This window comes from Phyllostomus discolor, chromosome 8, assembly GCF_004126475.2.
Source record: "Phyllostomus discolor isolate MPI-MPIP mPhyDis1 chromosome 8, mPhyDis1.pri.v3, whole genome shotgun sequence".
Classification (NCBI taxonomy): domain Eukaryota; kingdom Metazoa; phylum Chordata; class Mammalia; order Chiroptera; family Phyllostomidae; genus Phyllostomus; species Phyllostomus discolor.
The window spans coordinates 101,783,806-101,799,109 of record NC_040910.2 but is presented as its reverse complement, the minus strand read 5'-3'; the positions used below and the strand labels follow the sequence as shown (position 1 = coordinate 101,799,109).

Below are 15,304 nucleotides of genomic sequence, written 5' to 3'. Positions count from 1 at the left end.
GCAGGAAAGCGCAGTGTTCTGGATGACCAGGGCAGCCCTTCCCTTTAAAAAGAAAAAAAAAGGAAAATCCATATCAAAGATTGTTTAATGAAAATGTGCCATTCTTTATTAAAAGCTTCTGGTTTATTCATTTCTGGATTGTGGGTTGGAGCTGCCTATTAATTACTGGCCAGTGCCCTGCCTTCTGACCCACAAGCCCACGTCTTGTAGTCAGGCCAGCTGCTCTGGCCCAGTCCCCTGCTCTGTTATTAGCTCAAAACCAGGAATATTTTCCTTCTGCCTTTTTCTTAAGCCAGGTTCTTTCAACGATAATACCACAGTACCTTTAAAGACTCGAGGCCAGACTGTGCTGAAGACTTTTTAATGTAACAAACAACTTTATTGAAATATAACTCCTATACAACATAGTTCACTCATTTACATTGGAATGTGTGGTGGTTTTTGGTACAGTCACAGCTGTGCAACTCCTGCTCATCACCCTATCGATTTCCGGTACCTCAGTGAGCAGGCCGGCACCTCCAAGCAACACTCTGCCATTTTCACTCGACCTCCTGTCTCTGAATTTGCCTGTACTGGACATTTTGCATGCCTTGGAGCCATACAATATGTGTTTTTGACCTCCTTCCAGAATGCGGGCTTGCTGTTTCAGATCCCTCCCTTCTATAGGCAGCCCCCCTTTTGAAAAATTGCTTTTAAAGAGGGCTGCTGTAGACTGGCTATGCAATCTAGTCGTTTTTTCCCTGCTCTGTGACTACAGAGAACCCAGAGTCAGCCCCCCTTGAAATGAGACCGGAGGTTTCAGCTACGGAAACCCTTGGATTAATAATGGCTTCGGCCATCTTAAAGGGTGTGTCACAGCTGTGAGCTGGACGGCCACTCCCAGGACTGGTTAGCCAGATACTTTGCAAGCAGCCTTAGTTTGTGTCTGTAGGACTGCTGACACCTTTGGTTCTAAACCCGCATGACCTGTTCATCTGTTTGTGCTTGATTTTAGGAGAAGAATTCATTCCTCAACTATAATGTATCCTGTATCCTTACCATGCCTCAGTACATGAGACAGGGCTATGGCAAGATGCTCATTGATTTCAGTAAGTGAAACTGCCCAGCTCCACGTGGCGGGGACCAAGTGAATACTGCTGCCTTTTTGTCCTGTAGTCTCTACAAGTCCTGGCTTTTAGCGAGTGCGTACTGATGTAAAGTGAGTAAGTGGGCAAAACCTGAACATCATCAATTGGCCTGATACACAGTGACTACTCAGTGAATACAGGGCCTCAGCCCGGGGCCTGGCAGTAGGCAGCATAGAGGGAGTGCCGTCAGCTTGTTAGGATGGTTCCAGTTTGAGGCTTACAACCAGCACGTGTGCACATAAGGCTTCAGGTCTCCTGGATGTTAAGGATTTCGTCCTCATAAGGACTTTTAAGGAGGCAACCGGGATACCTGCTAAGAGGCTTTGAACCCCATTAATTGTGGCTTCTGTATTTGGGAATTTGCCTACTCACTATTTTATTTGTAACCTCAAAAGCAGTCCTCTTGGCCCTTGGCTGTCATTCGTGGGTGTGTGCACAGCAGCAAAAAATAAGTCACACATTTCCAGCAGAGGTCAGGCGGGGGTGCCTTGTTTCGGCTCTCTTAGTATAAACAAGTGTTCTTTCCACGGTCCATTAGTGCTGTGTTTTTCATATTTTTGTGCTTTTGTTGCTGCTTTTAAATGGTCCCTAAGTAGAGTGCTGAAATATTGCCTAGAAAGGCTTTCATGTGCTTTACAGAGAGAAAATATGTGTTAGGCTTCATTCAGGATAGGTTATTGTGCTGTCGGCTGTGAAACCAATTTTACTATGTGAACAATAAGTATTAAACAAGGTGTTGTTAAACAGAAATACACAAACAAGGTTACACACTGATTGGTTGATGAAAATGTGACCAGGGGCTTGCAGGAGCCCATCTCTGTTTCCCTAGGAGCGATTGGTTCCATTGTTCACTAAGTCAGTATTTGCAGAGACTTGGTAGAACTGGACTGCAGTCAGTAATAACGATCAACTGTATTGTGTTCACTGTTGCTCGACATATTTTGGTCAAAATTAGAATTCATCGAGTTCTGAGGGAAGATCATGTATCTTTTAATAGGTAGCACCTATTTTATAAACTTGATTTTGTGGAAATTTTGAAACATACAAAAGTAGAGTAATAGTATGATGAAGCTTCCTTAATAGTTACCATTTTATGGCCAATCTTGTTTTACCTATGTTCCCACCCTCAATTATTTTAATATTTCTAAGAGGTCCTAAAACACAAAAAAAACATCAAAAATTGTTCTTAATATCATAAATTACAGTGCTTATATTATCCTGATACTGTGATTTTGTTCTTTAGGAAAAAAATACTACTTTTACTCAGATTCATACAGAATTGATGTATTAGAATTGATACATGTGGCTTGTAAGACGTTTTTAATCTGCAAGTTCCCACTCCGTATCTTTTTTTCCTTTGCTCTTTATTTGTTGAAGGAAACAGCCTAGTTTTCCAGTGGTTTCCCAGCCTGTGCGTTTTACTGACCGTGTCCCCATAGTGTTGGTGGTGAATGGTTAGATGTTAGAACGAGAGGCTTCTTCAGATTTGAGTCCCCCCCAACTGTTTCATAGGTAGTAGCGAGATAATCTGTTCTTTATTTTTTCCCTTCTTAAAGCAACTTTGTTGAGGTGTAATTTACACAGCGTACGCTCATCCATTTCAAATGTGCAGTTTGGTGGCTGTTTGCACTTACGGAGTTGTGCAGTCATCCTCCCAGTCCAGGTTTAGGTTTTCATCTTCCTCTCCAAAAAACTCATGCTTACTAGTGATAATTAATTCCCCATATCCCTGTCCCCCCACTTCTAGGCATCTATTAACCTACTTTTTAAGAAATACTTTAAATTTTTCAATTACAGTTGATATTAGTCTCAGGTGTACAACATCGTTATGAGACATTTACATAATTTACGAAGTGATCATCCCAGCAAGTCTGGTACCCATGTGATACCAGACATAGTATTGCAGTGCTGTTGGCTAATGTACTTCCTGTCTCTGTGAATTTCCCCTTTCTGGCCATTTCATGTAAATGGAAGCACATAGCGTGTGCCCTTGTCCGTGTGGCTTCTTTCCCACGGCATGAGGTTTTCAAGGTCCATCCATGTTGCGGCATGTATGAGTGCTTTGTTGCAAGACTGTCTTTACAGCATTGAAAGAGAAAGCATGACTGACCGATGGTAACACATCTCTCTCAGCTCTTCCTTCATCTTTAGAGGTTTGTCCTTGAAAATCTTTTTAAGGTAATTGGATTATGGGTCATATTAAGGGAAGGCAGTGTCAGGACTACTAGATCTTCAGAAAAAACTCATCAGGTCCTTTACCAGTTTATCGAAGGGTACGACAGGGATGTGTACGATGTGTGAACATCCAAGCGGAAGAGAGGCACTGGGCAAGGAGCGAGGAAGGGCAGAGTTTCCACACCGTCCCCAGGCGCACCTTGCTCCTGTGCCTCCCCTTGTTCACCCACCCCGGAGCTCTGATGATCTCTTAAGGTTCAAAATTTGGGAAGTAAAAGCTATATAATGAAGTGGCTTCCCTACCCTGTTCCCAGCACACACCTACAGCTAGTCGTTGCTATTCAAGTTTCTGGTGAAGCCTTCCAGAGTTTCTTAATGTCTGTGACAATAAATGCAAGTGCACCTTCTCCCCGCTCGCTTACACAGAGACAGCACATTCTACCACAGCTACGTAGTGTTCCACTGAACGAATAATATTGACTGAACCCTAGCTGATACTGCAAAGTGCTGTACTTTTTATACCTTCTTCCACGTTGGCACATTGTTCTTTTCTAATAGGATGAGATGTGGTGTTGCTAAAGGGGGGGGGGTACAAACACCAAAAACTGTGTTTATTCCCTGGCAGGTTATTTGCTTTCCAAAGTGGAAGAGAAGGTTGGCTCCCCGGAACGTCCACTGTCAGACCTGGGGCTCATAAGCTACCGCAGTTACTGGAAGGAAGTGCTGCTGCGCTACCTGCACAATTTCCAAGGCAAAGAGATTTCTATCAAAGGTTGGTTTTTGACTCTAGAATGGTGGTTATCCGAGATGTAAACACCACTGGATATCTTGACTTTTCCACTTGGCCCCGTTCATGCTTTCTAACCTGCGAAGATAATGCCCCATTCTGTGTTCTGTCTGAGTATAACACGAGGCCCACTCAGTCTGGGCCACTGCAGAGACCCTTACCAGCGCCTGGGCGTTCCAGAGCACTTGGCTCGTGGGACTGGTTATGTGATTTGGTTTCTCAAATCTCAGGTTGTAGTAGTATTTTAATTGTTTTTTAAAGATTGTATTTATAGCATTTAAATTCTTAACAAAAGTTTAGAAATGAAGAAAAACTTGCAGTCTTTTAGCACATACAGGAGCTTCTAAAACATCACTGTGTGTTTATGCAAAGGTAGAAGAATTTAATGATATGTCTTTGACCTTGATTTCTGTAAGGGCCGAGAGTGGTTTCTTGCTGTAACAATTGTCTTCTGCAGTTGTCAGGACTGGTCGAAGGAATGCTTTGTGAACTTTTTCTGAGCAGGTTGGGTTGAGTAGCAAGGGCTCCAAGTCTCTGGAGTTCATCTGGACGTCCTGTAAGGGGGGGAGCCGCGGGGGGGAGGGGGCCTGATAAGAGTCTACACTTTTGGCCAGGTTCTCAGTAGCTGTTCTCTTTCAGAAATTAGCCAGGAGACAGCTGTGAATCCTGTGGACATTGTCAGCACTCTGCAGGCCCTGCAGATGCTCAAGTATTGGAAAGGAAAGCACCTAGTTTTAAAGAGACAGGTAAAGTTTTTGTCAGCTACTTGCTCATTGCTGAAGGTCCCTTTAAGCCTAGCAGAGCAAAGAGGGGCCTTAACATTCTAAAGGTAAACCTCCCTTCATAAAGGAGTCTGGCTACGTGCACCTTCTTATACGGTCTCATTTCTGTAGCGTGCAGTGATGCCCCAACCTTATCCTTATTGGAGCTTTCAGTAAGCTCTGTCTCGTTGCGGTGGTGCACGTTAAGCAGCTCTAGCTGAGCAGGCAGCTGTGTGTTGCACGTGTCTGTCGTTCAGAGATTTTCTCAGATTACAGAGAATTGCCCATCTGTAGAGGGGAGTGAACTATAGGCTCGCGGAGTGGTTTTAAATTCCTTTAAGAAATGCCATCTCAACCTAAACACATTTAAAGTTTTTTTATAGTTGACTCACACTTATCATTAGGGAAGGTGGATAATGGTTTTCAGGTCTTGCTGAGGGTGCCGTAGAAAGAAATGGATTCGTAAGTCAAAGATCTTTTTATTTTACACCTTAGCAGAGTATTAAACCTTTGGTGATTCCTTCTTTGCTAACATTCATTTTGGAATTCATCTAGAAAGCCATTTGAGTGGAATATGTCTAACAGTTTCCCCACTTTTGTCCTCTAGGACCTGATTGACGAGTGGATAGCCAAAGAGGCCAAGAGATCCAACTCCAACAAAACCATGGATCCCAGCTGTTTAAAATGGACCCCTCCCAAGGGCACTTAAAGTGACCTGTTACTCTGAGCCAGCGAACCCCAGCAGTAGGAATCCGTACCCTAGGGATCTGCCTGTCATTTCTGTTGCTCCTGTGATTGGCAAGTACAGTGTCCTTTGGGAAGGCCACCCCCTCAGGACTGTCCTGGCTCCGACCTTCATGCACACTGCAGACGCTGGTTCTGAGGAACTGTTGTTTCGGCCTCAGTGAGGTTGCCCGGATGGGATCTATATTCGACCGGAGTGCAGGTCCCCCGCAGCACTGGCCCCCGGTGTTCTGTGTGCACCGTACCTGTCCGGTCGCCGGTTCTCTCCTCCTGTTCTCTTGCCCCATGAGGTTGTGTGGTGTCTTCTGAACCCTGTCATAGTGCTTCTGTCGCCTCGTCACCAGACCTCCAAATATAGTTGCCACTACTGGGACCTTTCCAATTATTCCTGACATGTGTTTTTTGGATGGGCAGGGAAGAGGTAACATTTCTGTGTGTGTGTGTTTGCGCACCGGGGCGGGGGGTCTCTTCACTTTGGGTCTCATCTCACTTTAAATATTTTCCTCCATTTTAATGGAAAGACCTGTTTTGACCAGTGTCAGGCTGACCAGAGCCACACGTTTCGGAAGTCCCACCCTGGGATCAGTCTCGGTAACGGCACGTCATCTCTCTGAATGAGACGGAGAGAAGTAAGAGGTGGTGATGCTGTATTCTGTGCCGAGTTCACCGGAGGCCATTGGGCCATGTCCTGGTGGAAGGGAATGAACACTTTTTACCTCACCAGAAAGTGCCCAGTAGTAAAGGTTTTCTTCCCACCTTGCTTCCTGCCCCTTTCTGTTTGCAGGTGCCAAATAATTTCAGGTAGCTGTCCCTTTCATGCTGCACGTTAACCGGTTCATTAACTGTGCAGTCCTCTCCACCAGTACCGGCCTGACCCCGCACACCCGTGCTTCCACGGAAGTTGCACTGATTTCGTCCAGCACCCTCGGAGAAGTGGAAGCTGATTGAGAAGTGTCTCAGCCCCTTCTCAGCAGTGCCTCGCTCTCCTCCCTCCAGGGCCGATGTGGGTCTGCCCTTCCAAGAGCTCCGCCTCCATTCATTCCCTCTGTGGGGTTTGCCGCTGGCCCCTGTCCTCTGGTCTCCTATTTTTGGTATTTCAGTGAAAGAAGAGACGCTCCCTCTAATTTTGCCCCAGCCCTTTATAACCTGCTATCCCGGGGCAGCTTTTGATGTATGACATGTCACCCTTCCCGACTTGGTCGCCTCCACCACTGCTGTCTTCACGTGGAGCCCTCGCCACAGTCCCGACTCTGGTCATTTGTGCCTTTCTCTCGTCGTCTCTGTACACTACTCACACTCCCGTGGGGTGGGGGAGCTCGTTTTAAGCATGTTCGGTGGCAGCACCCTGCCAGTTTTAGCGTCACTTAAAACTTACTCAAAAGCGACTTCACTGGGGGTTTTCTTAAGGGGTAAAGGCCTTTTCCAGAAGCTGACCCTTCCCCACACGTGGTAGAATGTGCTGTTCTGTATCTACTCCTCAATAAAGCATGTTCTCTGCTCAAGTCTCTCTCGGGAGTTCTCGTTTATTGTGCAAACGGCGCAGCCGACCTGCCTGCTAGTAGGCAGTGTGCTCGGGTTCCTCTCCCCTCGCTGTAGGCTGTCTGCTGAGGGGTGCGGTCTGTGGCAGTGGGAGTTTGTTTCTGGGATGCAGGCTGTCTGTGGAAGGTGTGTTTACTCTGGGTTTGTCTAGGTGGTGGAATAAATTCTCCCTCGCTTTGGTTCCACAAGAGCTAGTCAGGATTATTCATTCTTTCATTGAGTTCATTCTCTGATTTCAAGGGCAAAGGAACCAACTAGCAGGAAGTTAGAGTAGGTGGAGTACAGCTGATACTTGTGGGAAGGTGAAAACAGGTCTATCCCTTCTTATCTCTGAGCTCATGAGCCAGTAGCGAACTGTATCGCCTCTCAGGATCACTGCCTCTACGGTTGCGTCATTTCTGAGAGGAGCTGTACGTTCCCCGCAGCACTTGCCCAGTGCCAGGAAAGGGGGGTCGGGCACATCTCTAGGACGGAAAGGAGGTGGAGACCAATTGCCTGGGTGGTCTCGCTCACCATGCCGGTAGTGGTGAGGAGAACCTCTCTGCCGGCACCCCCTTCTTTGCAAGGATAGAGTCCTGGATGTCACTCACAGGGCTTAGGGGTTGATAAGAAGAAAAGCAAGTTTGTAAAAAGCCCCTTAGCGCTGACCTTAGAATGATGTGTGCACAGCGCTCCCTGTTGTAGATGTTTGCATCAAAGGGAATTAGGCTCTCATGTTTTGGAAACCTTGAAGGAGGAGGTAACAATTGACCATGAGAACGGAATGCTGGGAGGTCAAGGCACTTAAAGATTTGTACATATCTAGGTCCCCAACCTCTACGGATTGCCACCCGTCCTCCCTTCACCTAAAAACAGTGAGTTCTCACTTAACGTCATCAGTGGGGTCTGTGGTTTTCAGTGGTGTTTAGCAAGACCAGTTTCCATAGGCTAATCGATACAGAGAAGTTAAACAGTGACATCTAATCACCTTCAAACAATGTAATTCAAGGAGCTATTTACTGTAAAAGGAAGATTTCTCTGGTTTAAATCACAGCTACAGGACCGGGGGCGGGGGGCTACACTCTCATCAACTTTCAGTAAGACGGTCTCTCCTCCGACCCCTTTTTTACCTGCACAAGTAAGCTCGGCTGCTTGGGCTCCTTTGTTGGAAGAGAAGCCTGCAGTGACTCCTGGGTCTGGCTCCTGAAACCCTCCGAATGAAAGCACTCATGTCTGGGGGAGGGAGCGAGCCCTAGCCCTGCCGAGTGCTGGGTGCTTTCAACAGGGTGCTGGCTACCTTCATGCTGCCCCATGTGACCCTCCTGCTAGCCGTTTTGCAGAAGGAAACCTGGAACCCTGGGTGACACAGTCAGCAACGATGCCAGCAATCTCGTTCTGGTCTCAGTTGAAAGCCCCACCCTCGCCCCTACCATTTGTTTTCTCAGCTTTCTTGATTCTCTAGGGATGAATCATCTCCTAGTCAGATCCCCTTGCTGTACCCACAGGCTCCCATGCTCCTAGTGGCTTCCACTGCAAGGCAAATAATGAATCGGGTGAAAACTTCCAGACAAAAGACCTGACTTTAGTTGACACTATAAGTGGCGGTCGGGGGCCAGAGACCTAAATGAGGAAGCAGAAGCTGTGCCTCATTCTGGCTCTGCTGCTGGTTTAGGAATAAACTCGAGGCAGCACTGTCCCGTCACAGCACGATGCCCTACAGTCCTCACCGCACTGCCACTGTAAGGTGGGCAGTTTTTTAAAAGTAATTTTTTAGAGGGCAAAGGGAGAAACATCCGTTTGTTTCACTTCTGCACTCATTGGTTGCTTCCTGTATGTGCCCTGACTGGCGATCAAGTCCCCAGCCTTGGCCTGTGTTGGGACGGACGCTCTAACCAACGGAGCCACCCGGCCAGGGCTAAGGTGGGTATCTCATCCTTTTCCATGTAAGAAGATTCGAGGCTCCCGAGGCCTTGCTGCTGAGATGTAGGGGCAGAACGAGAGCCCTGCTTCTCTGGTCCCCGATTCCCCACTCGACAGGGCTGCTGCGAGTCACCGAATGGCCTCTGTGCCCGTCTTCCCATTCTCACCAGGGAGTCATGAGTCATCAGTCGTTTTTGACAATATGGCGTGCCCTTTATATAGCAAGATGATGCTTTTGACTTGTCCTCAGCTTTGGTTTGTCCCTGTAGTTCTGGGCGGGTCGCCTGGCTAGGGTTAGGAGTGTCCTCAATTGGAGTTCATGTGAAGCCAGTTCCGATCAAGGTTGGGACTACTTGTGAAAAGCCAGTGTAGAAAACCAGACGACGGCCTATAGCACACATTTCCTACAGGAGTACGCAGCAAACGGAAAAGGCCTTTTGGGATGCATATTGTACTAGCGACTTCCAGGGTAGCCGTAAACGTCCCTGTCTTCCTTTGAAGAGCAATTGATAAATCAAATGACATTCAAGAAACTTGGGCCCTGTTGGGAACCTCCCTAACCTGCTTTGTTTAGAATGCTCTCAATTAACTGATAAGGGTCCAAGCAAGAAGTAAGTTTGTTCCTCAAAGTTTTTTACAGCTCTTTAGCTATCTGACCCTGACTCAAAATAGGCCCTCAGAGTTCCTTGTTATTTGATCCTTACTTCCGGCAATGATTAATGAGCTTTACCTGAATTCCTGCATAAACGAACCCAATGAAAGCCCTTGAGGAAAAAGCTCTTGGCCCTTCTGTGAGAGATCGGCCACCTTTCCTCCCCAAGCAGATCATGTCTTGGTAGACTTATTCTCACCCGTGGTGGCTGGGGGTCCCTGTGGGTGGAACACCCCCCCCCCACCACACACACACAGGGCCCTGGCTGGTGTGGCTCAGTACCAGCCTGCAAACCAAAGGGTCACTTGTTCAATTCCCTGTCAGGGCACGTGCCTGAGCTGCAGGCCAGATCCCCAGTAGGGAGTGTGTGAGAGACAACCACATATTGATGTTTCTCCCCCTCTCTCCCTCCCCCTCCCTCTAAATAGTCTTTTAAAAAAACAGGTTATGAGAGGTGCTAAGATCAAGCAGCAAAGCTCAGCAGTGATCCTTGCTTTCGAGAATCTTAAGTACTGGGTCTTCTTTTAAATGCACAGAATGTGCACATTTGCGTGTAGTTGAAACATGGAGCCCTTGAAATCCGTTCCTGGACTGAGGTGAAGAAATCAGAGGCCCTGGTTTGAGAATCCACGTCCTGCCTACCATCACGCACGGCAGGGCCCTCGGCTAGTCCTTGGTGTGCGCAGGCTCAAATAACCTCCCGCAAGTGGGGGGCATGATAGCTAGGGAGAGGTCTGGCTCGCTGACTCTCAACGCGTTTCCTTCATGGCCTCACAGGTGCACAAAACACTTCAGGGGGTTTGCCTGTTGGCGAGAAGAAACCAAGTGCCAGGAATTCTAGAATTTTAGAAACTACCTTTAGCTATCCGTTGGAATCATGGAATCACAGAATCAGATCTCCACTGGTTTTACATCGGCACTTTTTGCCGCAAACTTGTACGACAGCCTCTCCTCCAGACCGTTTCCTACTGTTGGGGGCAGTGTAATTGCCCACTTCCTTTGTGGTATCTTCAACAAAATGCCACTAAAGGTTGCTGAGGGGGGAAGAAAGGACTGCCCGCTGGTGACCGATGCCCCCGGTGCTGGCATGGCAGTTGGCCTTCTGCCCTGTGTGGTCGCTGCAGATACAGGTCACGCTGCCCCTGCTGCAGGGTGGGGGTGGGGGGTAGGTTTGTGCCCGCACGTGGAGAAAATAGTGTGCTATTGCACAACCATGGCTCCGGTACCCTCTCAAATGTTCTCTGTGAGAGAGAAACACCTCTGTTCTTGACACGTCATGTTCATTCCAAGAAGCCAGTCTTTCTTTACTGGGCGTTTTGTTTTTTTTAGATTTTATTTATTTTTTAGAGAGAGGGGAAGGGAGGGAAAAAGAGAGGGAGAGAAACATCAATGTGTGGTTGCCTCTTGTGTGCCCCACACTGGGGACCTGGCCTGCAACCCAAGCATATGCCCTGACTGGGAATCGAACCAGCGACCCCTTGTTTCGCAGCCCGCACTCAGTCCACTGAGCTACGCCAGCCAGGGCTTAACTGGGTGTTTGTTTCTGGGAATAACTCACTTCATATTTATTCCAAAGTTATTAGAAACCTATGCTCTTGGTAGATCATCTCAAGTGTGGGCTGGACTTTTGACGAATTAATTAAATGTGGCAAAGTAATATTTTGGAAGTTTCTACTTTTGCTCTTGGAAACCAGCTGACAGGTTCCCGAACCAGAAGTTTGAGCCGAACTGAGCATTTTTTTGTGAGGGACCGTATAGGGGAGAAACCCCGTGTAGGAGAATGGAGGTGCTGCAGCCAACAGCACCAAAACTGCCAATGCCAGCTGAGTGCGGCCTCCCAAGTGGGCCCTGCTGCTAGACAGCTCGTGAAGCTAAAGGAGCAGCCAGCGGGGCCTGCGCCCCTAGAGAACTGTGAGCAGCGCTGCTTTAGGAGGCAGTGGGTAAGGGAAGGAAGAGCCCTGTTGGAACCAAAGGGCTGGGGCTCACTCTGGCCCGTTAACACTTGCCTGTGATTAGAAGCCAGAGGTGCCCAGGCAAGGGGCACCACTTCATGTGACTCCGGGGGACACTATCCACATTCCAAATACTGGCACCCTCAGAGCCACTCCATTCAGAATATCTCAGCTTGTCAGTCAAATTGCTTCTGAGCTCCCTGCCTGGCTTTAGATAATTCTTGGCTACCTCCTTATGGAAGTGGATGAGGAAAGGTGACCACCCTGCTCTGGAGACGTGGCTCATCACTTTCCTACTCAAGAGTGGACATGGGCCTGGCCAGTGTGGTTCGGTTGGAATATTGTGCCGTGGACCAAAAGGTCACAAGTTTGATTCCTGGCCAAGACACACCCCAAGTCGCAGGTTTGATCCCCTGGTTGGGGCCCTGTGAGAAGGTGGCCGATCGATCCCTCTCCTTTCCTCTCTAAAAGCGATGAAAAAATGTCCTTGAGAGAGGGTTGAGGGGGGAAAAAAGAATTGGACATGACTGCCTATCGCTCATTGGGTTAAGTTCACCTTCTGGCTTTCCAGTCTCCGTGAGCAGACTGAGTCTACACAGCCTCCTCTCATCGCCCCTGTACGCAGCTTCCCTGGGCAGCTAGATGGGTCTCTGCCCCTCTCCTGTGTCCACTGGGAAGCCTTCCACCTCCGCGCTCCCCCAAGTGTGTACCCTCAGACACAAAGCACAAGGGGCGCTAGGAAAACACCAAGTTTAAGTTGGATATCGGTGTGTGTCTTGACTTCAGGGTCTTTCCAAACCTCCCTCTTGGGATTTCCATGAAGGAGAGAGAACACAAGGTCTCCTGGAGTGATTTGATCTGAGAGGAGCCTCTTGAGAAACCAGTATGCCGGGGCAGGGTGGGGGGTGGGTGGGTGGGGAGGTGTGGCAGACATTTGGAACTTTCTTTCCTACCTAGTCATTCAAGTAGGCCCAGCTGGGAAGGAATTCCTGATGAAGCCTTACAGTTCCACCTGGGACTTGCACGTACGGTTATGGCATAGACCGAGCAAGTAGGGTAGGGGCTGGGTGTGTTTGGAGTGAAGGCACCTGGGCTGAAATCCTGGCCCTGCCATGTCCCCCGTACCTTCAAGCATCTGTAGAATGAGGACAGTAATTATGAAGGTCAGCTGCCTCGCAGAATGGCTGATGTGTAGATATTTTTATCATGGGGCACTTGGGAACTGGATGTGTAGCCGTGCCCGAAAGATGCAGAGCTTTTGATCTCCTGGGTGACACGAGCATGTAGGATGCCTGGCTGCGATCAGGGCTCTGAATGGGAAAGGACGAGGTGTGTGGGCACCACGGAAGGGAGAGCTTGGTTATCAAGGAAGCCCTGCGAGGAAGGCCGTTTTATCCCGGGACCTGGAAGGGCTGGGGCAGGGTTCAGGCAGGAGAGCCTGAGGGGAGACCCCAAGGCAGGCGGGCAGGCGTGCGGCGTGCGCGGGCACCGGAGAGAAAGTCTGGGTATGGGTGAGTGAGGCAGCTGCGGGGGGAGGGCCCGAGCACAGGGCCTTGGAGGCCTGGGCAAGGTTGTCGGGTTTGTCCTAGGAAACCGTGCACACTGTAGCCAGTAGGGGTTGGAATGGATGTGATCTAATTCCCCACTTGAGAAGGTCCTGTTCTGGAAGGAGAGCAGATTAGGGCGGGTCTGGCAGTGAGATGGAAGCAAGGAGGTCTGTCAGGAGGCTGCTTCAAGGGGTGACAAAGTCTTGCATTGACAGTGGTAGTGAAGGTGGCAAGATGAATTTGAGGTAGGCTTTGGAAGAACCAACAACCAGGGGAGGCGCTAAGTGCGGGGAATGGGGAGTAGAGGTAACTCCCAGGCTTCTGGCTTGGGCGGCTGGGTGCACAGAGGTGCCATTTATAGAGATGCCCATGACAGGAGGAGCTTTGAGGCAGGGGTCAAGGGTTAAGTGTTTGGATATGTTTGAGAACTACGGGGCATGCGTTCCATGACCAATGGCTTCTATTGCTTATTTCAGTTACTTGTGTTAAGTTTGGCTCCTTTGTGGCGCCCTGAGGACAGGAGTGGAAGTGCTTTGTCAAAACAGTACGAGGCGCCAGGCACTACTGTTGGCGCTGGGGTAAAGATAAGGGGGACAGGTTCCACGTACTTGAAGAGATAAAGCATTACAACAGCATCACAGAAAGTGCTATAATGAGAGATTGCGAAGTGTTTTGGAAACTCAGAGGCGGGAGCCGATGTTTAGTGCCTGGGCGGGGAAAGCGGTCCAGAGACATTGACCTTGAGGGAGAATTCACCAGGATGGGAAGAGAGTGGCATGGGCGGGAATCAGAAGCTTGAGCGAACACGGTGGGTTTGAGGAAGATGAGTGGAGACCAGGGCGTGGCCTTTGCTCAGAGCGAGTCCATCTCTACGGCGCTAGAAAGTTGTTAAGGCAAATGCTAGTCTCCTATTTCATACTCCCAGTCCCACCCGGATTTCCGGCGAAGTGCCCGCCCTTGGATGAAACTCACTAAATAACTGGTGAGTTTAGTTTTTCCTAAACATCCCAAACTTCAAACAGAGGAATAAAATCTTTAACCCTCTTGCCGATCCTTCAAGCTGGGTCATCAGTGAACCACCTCCTGGCACTGACCACAGCACGGGGTGGGGTGAGCGGGCGAAGACAGCGGGCTGCCCGGTGGGGCAGGAGGTGGGGAGCGATGGGCAATTCTGCAGTGCGGTTCCCGCTTACCGTATTTCTCACTGCACAAGGGCACACTGTGAGAGTGGAGGAAAGAGGCTTGGGGTTTATTTGGGGATTACGGTGGACAGCCTTAAGACAGACCGTTTCACTGCAGGTCGAACAGAAGAACCTTGCTGGTTGCGCTGGCCCCATTTGGCCTCCTTCGCGGCCTCTGCTTGTCTAACACCCTCAGCACCACCCGAAAGGCCTGCCCTCTCCGCCAATGCCTCCTTCTTTCCCATGTTCCCTTCCTTTTAAACAGCTTAGTGCCACACTCCCTTCCCCCCAAGAATCAGATGCCCCCAAACCCTTATAACCTACTACCTTCTTTTTGGAGACAGATACAGAAAAGGTCAACGTTATGCAGCCCAGCGAAATAACGAATCTCCTTTACTGCTGAACCCACAAAGCACCCGACTCATTCCTTCTAACACCTTGATGTTTGTTACTGAAGTTTGCCCTCTAGGACTTTATTCTGGGTGATGTACCCCCTTCTAAGCATCCTGGGGTCCTCTGTGTCCCGCTTGTGAACCACTGGGGCAGGCACTGTGGTCTCCCCATCAGACGGGGGGCTCCCTGAGGGGGAAGTGTTTCATTCCTCTGGAGCTCGTCCGGACGCTCAGGGGCTGACTGATCGCCTGTGTCCTAACGGTTGTCTTATACAAGGTGAGGGACCTGGGACCCGGTTCTTCTCCAGGTCAGAAGACACATGGATTTGGGTCCTTGAGGTCGGGATAATGAGTAGGGAGAAGGTGGCTGTGTTCAGGCTGGGGCTGGCGTCCTTACCTGTGTTGCAAACCTATTTCCCCTCCCAAGGGTAGGGACCAGGGCTGTTTAATATTGCCCTGTGCAATTCTGGGAACGGCCTTCTGGCCTGCTGGTGTGACAAGCTGCTGGGCGGGGTGCATAGCCCAGGCCATTCCTGCTCCCTGCCCGG

The 15,304-nt window shown here is 49.2% G+C and overlaps 1 protein-coding gene across 1 annotated transcript in view; it reads left to right on the top strand.

The window, feature by feature from the left end:
- KAT7 (lysine acetyltransferase 7) overlaps positions 1-7,096 on the top strand; it is a 32,303-nt gene extending 25,207 nt beyond the window's left edge. The window contains 4 exon segments of the mRNA XM_028519894.2: positions 995-1,088; positions 3,928-4,074; positions 4,729-4,835; positions 5,458-7,096. Of these exon segments, the coding sequence (XP_028375695.1) occupies positions 995-1,088; positions 3,928-4,074; positions 4,729-4,835; positions 5,458-5,559 (450 nt within the window). The 3' untranslated portion in view covers positions 5,560-7,096.
- Positions 7,097-15,304: the final 8,208 nt, after the last annotated feature.